We start from the raw sequence: 11,012 nt of genomic DNA, 5'->3' as shown, positions 1-11,012 counted from the left end.
AAAGTAAAGTTTAAGAGTAGGGAAGAGAGATGCAAACATAAGATAACACCGAGACGTGTTATCGAAGAGGAAACCGAAGAACTCGGTGAAAAACCTCTCCGCTGCCCTCCAAACGGTAATCGATCCACTAAAGAATAAAGTTGGAGTACACGAATAACAAAAGATCCTCCAAGCCTAGTCTACCTAATGTACTTGAGCCCTCCAAGCTCCTGCAACCAACTAACTTCTCAGAACCTTGTCTTCTCTAGCTTTCCCAAATCTTGCAATACACCTGATTGCATCTGCTAATGATTGGCTCCTTTCAATACTTCCCAGTGACGCCAAAACCTCACTTAACATTCAGATTGGGTGCGAAAAGTATTTGGGCTATCAACCTCTCAAGGATTTAGAGATGAGGAGGTAGGAGTAGAGGAAAACCATAAGAAAATGTGAAGATGATTGTGGGTATAACAATCTCTAACTCTCAAGTGTTTATTCTAGGGTTTTCTCTCTAAAAAGCATTGCATACAATATGTGGGTAATGAGGGTATATGTAGTGTGATTAAAGACTTAGTAAAATAAATATGAAAAATTAGCCAAACATAATGTTTCACGATTATTTCACAGGAAGACCTTACCCGCAAGACACTCGCGAAAACTCTAGGCTGTTATGACTCTTCACATTCCAGTCATGTGCTTTACATATGGCTACTTCGTGGGTTAGCTTCTCGTGAGTTTTTCATGAAATCTACTTGTTCTTCATTTTAAGCTTAAGTCTTCACATTCTCTCACACTCATCCCTTACAATTAAAACCCCACATGAATACAGGGAAAAATAATTGAATAAAATTACAATCAAATTTGGCATAGAATTAAAGTCAATACAAAATAGTTGTAAATAACAACTTTACATACTCTAACTTAACTAAGTGCGGAATAAGAGTAAAACACGCATTATAAACTAGTAACACTACTCTAAGCCATATGCAACCACAATGAGTAATAAAAGTAACGCTTAAAGAGTAGGGAAGAGAGATGCAAACATAAGATAACACCGAGGCGTGTTATCGAAGAGAAATAGAAGTACTTAGTGAAAAACCTATCTGTGACCCTTTAAGTCGAAATCAATCCACTAGTGAATAAGTTGGAGTACATGAATATCAAAAAGACCCTTCAAGCCTAATCTACCCAATGTCTTGAGCCCTTCAAGCTCCAGCTACTAACGGACTTTTCAGAGTCTTGTCTTCACTAGCTTTCGGGATCCTAAAATTTCACCCGATTGCATCCGCCACTAAATAGCTTCTTCCAATGCTTCCCAAAGGCACCAAAACTTCTCTTAACACTCAGAATGGGTGAGGTAAGTGTTTGGGCTAAGAACCTCTCAAGGATGTATAGATCAAAAGGTAGGAATAAAGAAAAATCAAGAGAATTTGTGTAGATGATTGTGGGTATGACAATCTCAACTCTCAAGTGTTTTGCTAGGGTTTTCTCTTTGAAATGACTCCTTACAATTTCATAGGTAATGAGAGTATATATAGTGTGTACAAAGAATTTAGAAAAACACTTTTCATTTCTGTAAAACAGAGGGTTTTGTAGGTACCTCGCGAGATGGTCTTTCTTGCGAAGTGCTCGTGAAATGACAAGCTAACATGGCTCTTCAGCTTCTAGTCATGTACTTCACACATGGCCTTTTTGGGGGTTACTTTACTCTCGAGCTTCTCACAAGTTAGTCATGAAACTATACTAATCTTCATTGCACGCTTGATTTTTCACCAATCTCTTACATTCATCCCTTACAATTAAACCCATACAAATACAGGGAAATGATTGACTGAATTACAACCAAATCTGGCACGGAATTAAAGCCAACAAAGGCTAGTTCGAAATCACAACTTTACACTTTCAAACATAGAACTACCATGTAATAATTTCATGACACTTAATAATTCCAGTGTGATTCGTTTTAAAGGACATTTAACTTGTCATGGATTGCCTTATGCAGCTAGCATTTTTGCTAATGTTGATGATTTGGCAATTGCCAACATCACAGATAGAAAAAGAATGGAAGAAAAAGACTCATACCCTCATATTTCTGGTTCTCTCTCTAATTTTCTATTTCAATTCCTGACATTTGGGTTTGTGTATGTTTAAAAGAGAGAGCGTTTAAGGTAGAACAAATAATTTTTTTTTAATTCTTTCCCAGTGAGTGTTGGTAGCACTTGCCACATTATAAAATTCCGCTGAAGGTAGCAAAATTAGTCAAAAATCAAAATACCTCACAAAGAAAAGTAACAAACCACAATAGAGGTGAATGCCATATTAAGCAAACCAAAAGAGAGACATGGATGATGTAAATTGCTTAATAAAGAATTCTTGAATAACAATTAGAGCTAATATTCGCTACATCGATCAAAAAAGTTTTATTATTAAAAATGTAAATCCATTGAAATATATATATATATATATATTCACTTTAGATGAAATTCTTGTGAGATAACACTTAAGACATGTCATCTAGAGATTTTCGTTGTGGATGCAGTGTTGTAGACTACTAATGTTTCTGTTGCGATAAGCTAGGACACAAGCAGGAAAGCTGTGTTCTGAAAGTAAAGGAACCAAATAGGGAAGACGTGGCTGGAGTGTCATTGGAAACTAACGAAGTTAGTGGAGGAGTCCAGCCCGATTCAAACTACGGGCCTTGGATGGTTGTTATGAGGAAGAAAAAGACTTTGGGTAGGACGGGAAAGGCTAGTGGGCCAGCTAAGGTTTCTACCCCTACCCAGGCTGAAATTAAGGGCAATTTGGACCTTCCACAATCTTCAATACACGTGGAAGCAAGTGAGGATCTCACTAAATAAACTCAGAGGGATTCGGCTGATTCTAATCGTGAGACAGCACGTGTTGTGGCAGCCCAAAACACGCAGAGAGACCTTGAGATGCGGAAAGATTGCGTGATGGAGGAGTGATTTGGAAACTCAAGTGCTAGTTCTCAGCAGGATCCGAGGCACATCTCAGGGAACAAAAGGAAAGCTTTAGTGAACAACAAAGGTAAAGGGAGTGAGGGTTTGGGTATTAGAAATTCAAAAAACTCAAAAAACCACAAACGGGTTACTACCAGTGCCGAAGGAAAAACTGGTTTGTTGATTCTTTCAAGGGAGCTGGGGAGTGACAACCAAGTCGTAAATGGAGAGATTTTGGATAGGGCTAACTCCACTGCCAAGAACTGGGTGGGCGATTTGGTACAAGGGCAGAGTGGTGGCAATCCCAGAGGAGTTCATAGCCCAAATACGAGCGGCGCCGACGGAAACACCGGGATGGTTCGAGGAAGAACTGAAACAGGCGTGGAAAAATATTTTTCCAATAACACCAGAGAGTTTCAGTTTGGGGGACCTTCTGTTGGAGCACAAGGCATGGGCTCTCACACCCAACCCGTGGTGGAGTTTTCTCACGGATGTGCCGGGGATCTCGTTGGAAGCATCAGAGGAGCTGAGCAGGCAAGGGAGGCCATCCGTGATGCCCACTGGGACGAATCCGGCTGGATCATTCAAGAAAGGATGCTGGTGGATTTCAGGGGTATAGCGACGGCACACTTGGGAAATCACCCAACTCTGAAACTAATCCAGATTATGGCTCTGGTGAGGAGATGCGATGTGCTTCTGAATTGCAGAGAGGACATTCTAAACATTCTGGAATACATGATGATTTGGAAGCCAGACTGGATGGCATCCAAAGACCTATTGAGAAGAATGGGGTGGAGTATGGTGGAAGCGGCAGCAATGAATGCTAATCCATCGAAGATCAAGGTGCCGTTGGGTCAATTTGTTAAAATGAATGTGTTACTCCGTAATTGCAGAGAGGCTTTAAACCCGGATTTCAAAAGAAGGATTTTTGAAATGGCAATCAATCATCGACCTGCTATTTTAGTAGTGACTGAAACGAGAGTGGGCGGAGACAGAGCAGCAATAATTATTGATGGGCTGCATTTTGATGGGTTTGTTACAATAGAGACTATTGGCTATGCTGGAGTCTCTGGATTCTCTGGAAGCCAGAGGAAGTGGAGGTCATTCCTCTATCTCATACAGAACAGGAAGTACACGCTACGGTTAAGGTGCGTTCTTCCAATCTCACTTGGCTTATGACTGCTATTTATGCTAGTCCTAAGTTAGCTGAAAGAAGAATTTTATGGGAAAATTTAAAAACTGTTGCACATCTTCATAATTTACCTTGGCTTATGTTGGGAGATTTTAACGAAGTGTTGTGTGGTGAGGACAAATTTGGTGGTAATCATGTTAATCTGAACAGAGCCTTAGATTTTAAGGATTGTTTAGATGAATGTAATATGTTGGATTTGGGTTTCGCGGGTTCGAAGTACACGTGGACAAACTGTAAGCCCATTTCAAGTCTAATATTAGAGAGATTTGATCGGTGTTTTGCTAATCCGATGTGGCCTATTCTTTTCCTAGAAGCCTTAGCAACCCATCTCCCAAGGACTTTTTCGGACCACTGTCCTGTCTTAATTGAGCTATGGAGAGCTAGTGCCAACCAGCAGAATAAACCCTTTCGTTTCCAAACCATGTGGCTTTTGTATCATGAATTTCCAAGGGTTGTCCAGCAAGCTTGGTTTGAAGATAGAGCCTTGCAGGAAGCAACTTCAGATTTTGTGGTTAGAGCTAGGAAATGGAATTGTGAGGTTTTTGGTAACTTGTTCGCCAGGAAAAGGAGGATATTAGCTAGAATTCATGGTGTCCAAAAAGCGCTAGCTAATAATCCTAATGATTTTCTTTTGAGAATAGCAGCTGATTTCAGATTACTCTTTAATTCTCATGCAAGAAGAAGAGTACTGGGCACTCAAATCTAGATTAAATACGGCCACCTTGGGAGACCAGAATACGACCTTCTTCCATGTCTCTACGTTGGTCAGGAGGCATAGGAATAAAATTAGATATATTAAGGATGTTGAGGGTAATTGGCTGATGGATGAGATGAGAATTAAGAACTACATCAGAAATGGTTTTAAAAATTTGTATATGACTGAATTTAATATGGCCTCTATAAATTTGGATGTCTCAAAATTTTCTTGTTGTTTTCTAGAAGAGGAGGATATACTGAGAATTGATGGAGATGTGACAGAAGAGGAGATTAGAGCTGGTTTTGGGTCCTTAAGCCTTTTAAGGCTCCAGGGCCAAATGGTCTACATACAAGTTTTTATCAACATTTTTGGATGGAGGTAAAAAATTCGGTTTGCAAGGAGGTTAAGGGTGTTTTTGAGGGAGGCTGTGTGCCAAGCTACCTTAATGAGACGTTGATTTCCTTGATTCCTAAATGCCAAAGCCCAGAATCCTTGAGCAATTATAGACCCATTAGCTTATGCAACTCGGTCTATAAAATTATTTCGAAGATTTTGGTGGCTCGAATTAGACCGCTGCTTAGTAGTCTAATTTCGCCGGTCCAAACTGCCTTTGTTCTGAATAGAAGAGGTATTGATAATGTCCTGATTGCACAAGAATTGTTCCATACCTTGGATAAAAAGAAAGGAAATGCAGGCTTTATGGCTGTGAAGTTGGATCTGGAAAAGGCCTATGACAGATTCGAGTATCTCTATTTTGGTCAATTTTCCCCCAAAAATTTCCAAGATTATCATGAGCTGTGTTACATCCACGAGTATCTCTATTTTGGTCAATGGGTGTGCCTTAGAAAAATTTGAGCCGACTAGGGGCATTAGGCAAGGGGATCTTTTGTCTCCGTATATTTTTATTCTGTGTATGGAATATTTGGGACATCTCATTGAGCAGAAGTTTGTAAGTGGAGGGTGGACACCTTTGAAAGCTTCAAGGAACAATGTAAGTTTTTCTCATCTCCTCTTTGCGGATGACATCATTCTTTTTAGCAAGGCTGATGCTAATGGATGTGAGGCAATTTCTGATGTACTTGACAAGTTTTGTAGAGAGTTTGGCCAAAAGATTAGCCATGACAAGTCTAGAATTTATTTTTCTTCAAATGTTAGTGATGAGTTGAAGGAGGAAATAAGTGAAAGATTGGGTGTTAGGGAGACTAATATCATAGGAAAATACCTCGGATTTCCTCTTAAACACCGAGGGGCCCCTAGAAATCCATACAAGTTTGTTGTAGAGAGGGTTATGAGTAAACTAGCTGGATGGAAAGCGAAATTTCTCTCCTTTGCTGGCCGTGCTGTATTAATAAAATCAGTCATGTCAGCTGTCCCAAATTACATAATGCAAGGGGCTGCTCTTCCAGTTCATGTTTGTGAGAAGCTGGATAAGATTAACCGGGATTTTTTATGGGGGTCAACAGATGAGAAAAGAAAAATGCACATGGTGGGGTGGAACAAGATTGTAAAATCTAAAGGAGGATTGGGAATTCAAGAGGCAAGAGCTAAGAACATAGCTTTGTTATCCAAGTTGAATTAGAAGATGTATCATGAAAAAGAGGCATTATGGGCGAGGGTAATTTTGAATAAATATTGTTCCCATTCAAGAATTAGTTCTAGAGATCCTGAAAAACTCCCATCGTCTCCTAATTGGAAAGCCATTAGCTTGGGTTTTCCTATCTTCCAAAAAGGAATTTCTTAGGGGATTGGAAATGGATTTGGGGTAAAGATGTGGCTGGACAACTGGATAAATGGTGCTTCTCTTAGAGGTATGGTTGAAGGACCTCTTAGGCAAGGAGAACAAAATCTGACAATTGCTGAGCTATATTGTGGCCAAAATTGGAAATGGGAGCTGATGTCCTTTGATCTCCCTTAGCCCATTAAAGAGAAGATTAAAGCAGTCCTAATTCAACTTCATGGAAGTGGGAGAGATATTTTGATGTGGAAATTCTCAAATAGTGGAGATTTCACTACCAGGTCTGCTTACCATTTGGCAAAGCAAGGGGAGGAACCTGTCATGCAATTCCATGGACAATGGATTTGGAAATTATACATTTTACCGAGAATTTCAAATTTTCTCTGGTTGTGTTTGAATGGGAGTGCTCTAGTGAAGGATGTTCTTGCAGCAAGAGGCATCAATTGTGACAAGGTATGTCCTTTGTGTAGAGACCAAGATGAAACTATTGTCCATATCCTCCGTGATTGTGTATATGCTCGTGATGTGTGGAGGAAAGTGGAGGTTCCCCCATCCCTTGTCAATTCCTTTTCCTCTAATTTTGATGATTGGCTGAAACATAACTGTTTGAGTGTTGTCAGACACAAAGGGTCCACTCCTTGGTGCTTTATTCTTCCTTTTACTGTTTGAAATTTGTGGAAAGATAGGAATAAAGTTGTTTTTGAAAACTCTATTCCAAATACTAAGCTGGATAAGGTGTGTCTTGGTCAAGCTGTGAAGTATTTTTACTGTGTAAGTAAAGCTAAACATGTTACTAACAGGGCTGTTAATCCTATTAAATGGCATAAACCCAGTCCAGGTAGGCACAAGCTCAACACAGATGGAGCCTCACTTGGAAAACCAGGTAAAGCTAGGGGTGGAGGATTAATTAGAAATATTGATGGGGTGTGGCTTAGAGGGTACTCAAGATCAATTGAGTTCACTACAAGTGTTATGGCTGAATTGTGGTCCTTGAGGGATTGGCTATCTCTTACCATTCAGTTGGGAATTAGAAACTTGGAAGTGGAGCTTGATGCCAAGGTAATTGTGGAGATGTTAAAGAATGCTGACAGCTCTAACAAAACCTTTTCTTCATTGCTCCTCGACTGCAAATCACTCATGGCAAGTCTCACACAGGTTCGGGTAGCTCATGTGTTTAGAGAGGCGAACAGGTGTGCGGACTTTTTGGCAAAGAATGGGTGCTACTTAAGGGAGGATTTTGATGTTTCCCCCTCTAATGAATTAGATAATCTACTTGTATTTGATAGGAATGGGATGTACTGTTATAGGCAGGTAGCCTCAACTTTGGCCTTTGTGGCCAATTTGTAATTTCTTTGTTGTTGTTTAATATCATGCCAATTAACCAAAAATAAAAAAGAAGACACCAAGTGGGGCATGTTCAATTTATTGCACTACCACGTCCCAAAGACCCAAGGTCAATCTTTTAGTCAATTGTGAAAAAAAAAACAATAAATAAATAAATTTTTTAGTCTGTTATTTATATATTAAAATAATTACTCAGTTAGCAAATTGCATATATATATATATATATATATATATATATATAAGATTTTTATTGGCTTTTATTTTATTTTATTTTTTTGAGATGGTATAAACAGAAGATATAGGGAATGGGGAAGGAGGGAGTGGGGAGACAAAACTTACAATCCTAGTGCTTACAAAAAAGTTTAACCTTTATAAGTAGGCTTTTAAATGTTATTTTGTTTTGTTATTTCACAATATTTCATTTAATTATTTTTGATTATTTTTAGACTGTGTAGTCCCTAAGGAAAAAAAAAAAAAAGCACTATGAAATATGTATAGTATGCATTCAAAAAGTTTAAAGTAAAATATATATATATATATATATATATATATATATATATATATATATAATGGGTAAGGATTTGCTGCAAGCTAAGTTGCAGTAAATTCAACACCTTGCCTTTTCCTAGACAAGTGTTGTTCTCATATATTAACATGTCATAATTTTGCAGGATTTACTACAACTTAGTCTGCAATAAATTCTTACCCTTTTTTAATATGCTTAATTCCTATAAATAAAAAGCTCTAATTTTAATTCTTTAAAATTGGAAATATTAGTAATCTTTTAACATTTATCCATTGAAGAATTCATACAGCTACCAAACACTCCACGGTGTCAATCAAAGAAGGGAGTGTTACTTTATCCTTTTCAATTAAATTCATGCATGACCATGATATTTAATTTTTAGTACAAAAATAATCTTAATTAGTTAGTTTGCATTTTTACATAAGGCAAGAAAAATAAATTTTAAATTAAATATTTTATGATATAAAAAAATTTAAAAAAAAATTTATATGAAAAAAAAGTCTTTAAAGTTGTCATCTTAAGCTTGTCATGTGATTAAAGAATTTAAAAAGCTTTTAGTCAACAACACAAAGAGCATGCAACAAGCACAAAAAAAAATTCACAACAATTAAATTAGCAAGTTTTTACTGGTTGTTATTTGAACCTATAACTGATATTAATTTTCTATCTACAACATAACAAGGCGGAAACTACATTTCTGTCCCTACATTTTTATGCGATTCTCACTTTGGTTCATAGATTTTATTTTTACCGCTTTTAGTCCCTATTTTGAAAAACACTTCTTGATTTGGTCCATGCCGTTACATTAGAGACGAAAAACGCACACGTGGCAAATGATAGAATAAAAAATATTAAAATAATGTTCATGTGTCACTGCAAGCTCCATGTAGCTTTCCCGCCCTTAGTTAGTCCCATTCTTACCTGTAGAAGGTCACGTGACCCTTACGTGACTTCATAATCATCTGCCCATTGAAACACCTAGATCAGCATCTCGCCAAATTTAGAAATCCCTAACACCCAAATTAAGCTCCTCACCACAAACTCAAATCCTCGCCACGAACTCAGCTCCTCGCTCACAACATAGCCCAAAAATATCTTCAACTCAACTACTCTCATGGAATAAAGCTCGATGTCATCCAGTGGAAGCTTTAGGAAAAGGGGCCCAACCCAATGCTTCTGCTCTAAGAAACCCGTTTTGGTCGTTTCGTGGACACCTGAGAACCCTGAAGAAGGTTTTACGGGTGTCCAAATTTCTAGGTAAGTTAGTATCTATCTCTTTAACTCTAACTTTAACTCTGCATCTGGCTTTCTCTTTCTTGGTCATAGACCTAGTTTTCATATCAAGACTATTCTTGTTGCACATCTTTTTTCCAATCATACATGATCTCTCTTTCTAAAGTTTTTAAATTTCTATTGAGTTTCTAGGTGGGAGTGAAGTTTAGGTGAGAAAAAAAAAGAGTGATAAAGAGGAACTTTTTGTGGGGAGAGAAAGGAGTTGACCCACTGTGAAGAGAGAGACAGAGAGAGGTGTTTGGGCTTCTTTGACTGTAAAGATGTGATTTTTATGGAACATGTATAGGATTCTGTTATTGGGTTTTTCTTTTATAGCTATTTTCTTTAGTGGGTCTTTTTTAGTTTCAAGGATTTTAGTATTTTGCTAATACAAGTGTTGGACTGGCTATGACCAGATTTTGCTAATACAATTTATTGTTGTTTTTCATGATTTTGGTTGAAGATATAATGGGTTTTATCTGGCTCTTGGGTGTCAGGTTGGACACAAGTGTAAATTTTTTCAGTGGTGTGATGATGAAATCTGTGTTGATATCGAAGCAGAGGCAATAGATTTTAACCCTTGAAGCTGACATTGCAGGCTACAGGAAGAGAGAGAATAGGCTACTCATTTTCCTGGGGCTATCTTTGGTGATAAGTGGATGCTACTCTACTTGATGCTTCTTTTGGTTTGCTAAATAGGTGGGGGGAAAATGGGTCATTAGGTGGGTAGGTATTAGTGGAAAAATGCCATAATTTTGGTGTATGTTGGTAGGTTTTGGCAGAATTTTTGTGTTGGTATGTGTTGGCCTGAATTTGTGTTGGTATGTATTAATGGGAAAAGACCTGAATTTTGGTGTAATTCTCTCTATAATCCGAGACTTTAGCAATAAAACATCACTTTTTAATTAATCTATGACTTGTATACCAATTTATTACATTCTTGTGAAGTGTTTATGCCTTATGTGCACTCAATATTACTCTGCATACAAGCTAAAAACCAAATAAACATAGTCATATCTGAACCCAAAAGCTTACATAGTATATGTGTCCACTGATTACCTTTTTTCTATTTTATGAATAAGAGAAATTCTATTAATAACACAACCAATTTTATATGAGTATATCAAAATGCCAATTGTCTAGGCAGTTACATAAACATATAAAGAGTGCTTTCAACATATAGCACACCAAAAAAAAAAAAAAGTCCTGCTTCAGCTTGCTATGTTCCAGCAGATCTCATTGCTACCATATACCTTACTACATCCCAGTTGCATTCAAGGTCTCAGTGGTGACTGCATTTCTCTTCC

General features: G+C 37.8%; 1 protein-coding gene across 3 annotated transcripts; it reads left to right on the top strand.

Annotated features, from left to right (window-relative positions):
- The first annotated feature begins 2,890 nt into the window (after window positions 1-2,890).
- On the top strand, window positions 2,891-10,540 carry LOC142642784 (uncharacterized). Of its 3 annotated transcripts, none has more exons than XM_075817208.1 (2): window positions 2,891-4,087; window positions 10,203-10,540. In XM_075817208.1, exons 1-2 carry the CDS (start codon window positions 3,294-3,296, stop codon window positions 10,273-10,275), a joined length of 867 nt encoding a protein of 288 aa, XP_075673323.1. In that variant the 5' UTR covers window positions 2,891-3,293; the 3' UTR covers window positions 10,276-10,540. The 3 variants fall into 3 exon arrangements, with proteins under 3 accessions (XP_075673323.1, XP_075673322.1, XP_075673321.1); XM_075817207.1 differs by having other exon boundaries at window positions 10,169-10,540; XM_075817206.1 differs by lacking the exon at window positions 10,203-10,540 and adding an exon at window positions 7,397-8,010.
- The last annotated feature ends 472 nt before the right edge of the window (window positions 10,541-11,012 follow it).

This window comes from Castanea sativa, chromosome 7 (assembly GCF_040712315.1).
Source record: "Castanea sativa cultivar Marrone di Chiusa Pesio chromosome 7, ASM4071231v1".
NCBI classification, from domain to species: Eukaryota; Viridiplantae; Streptophyta; class Magnoliopsida; order Fagales; family Fagaceae; genus Castanea; species Castanea sativa.
The sequence above is the reverse complement of the archived record's forward strand: the minus strand, read 5'-3'. Positions and strand labels throughout refer to the sequence as shown.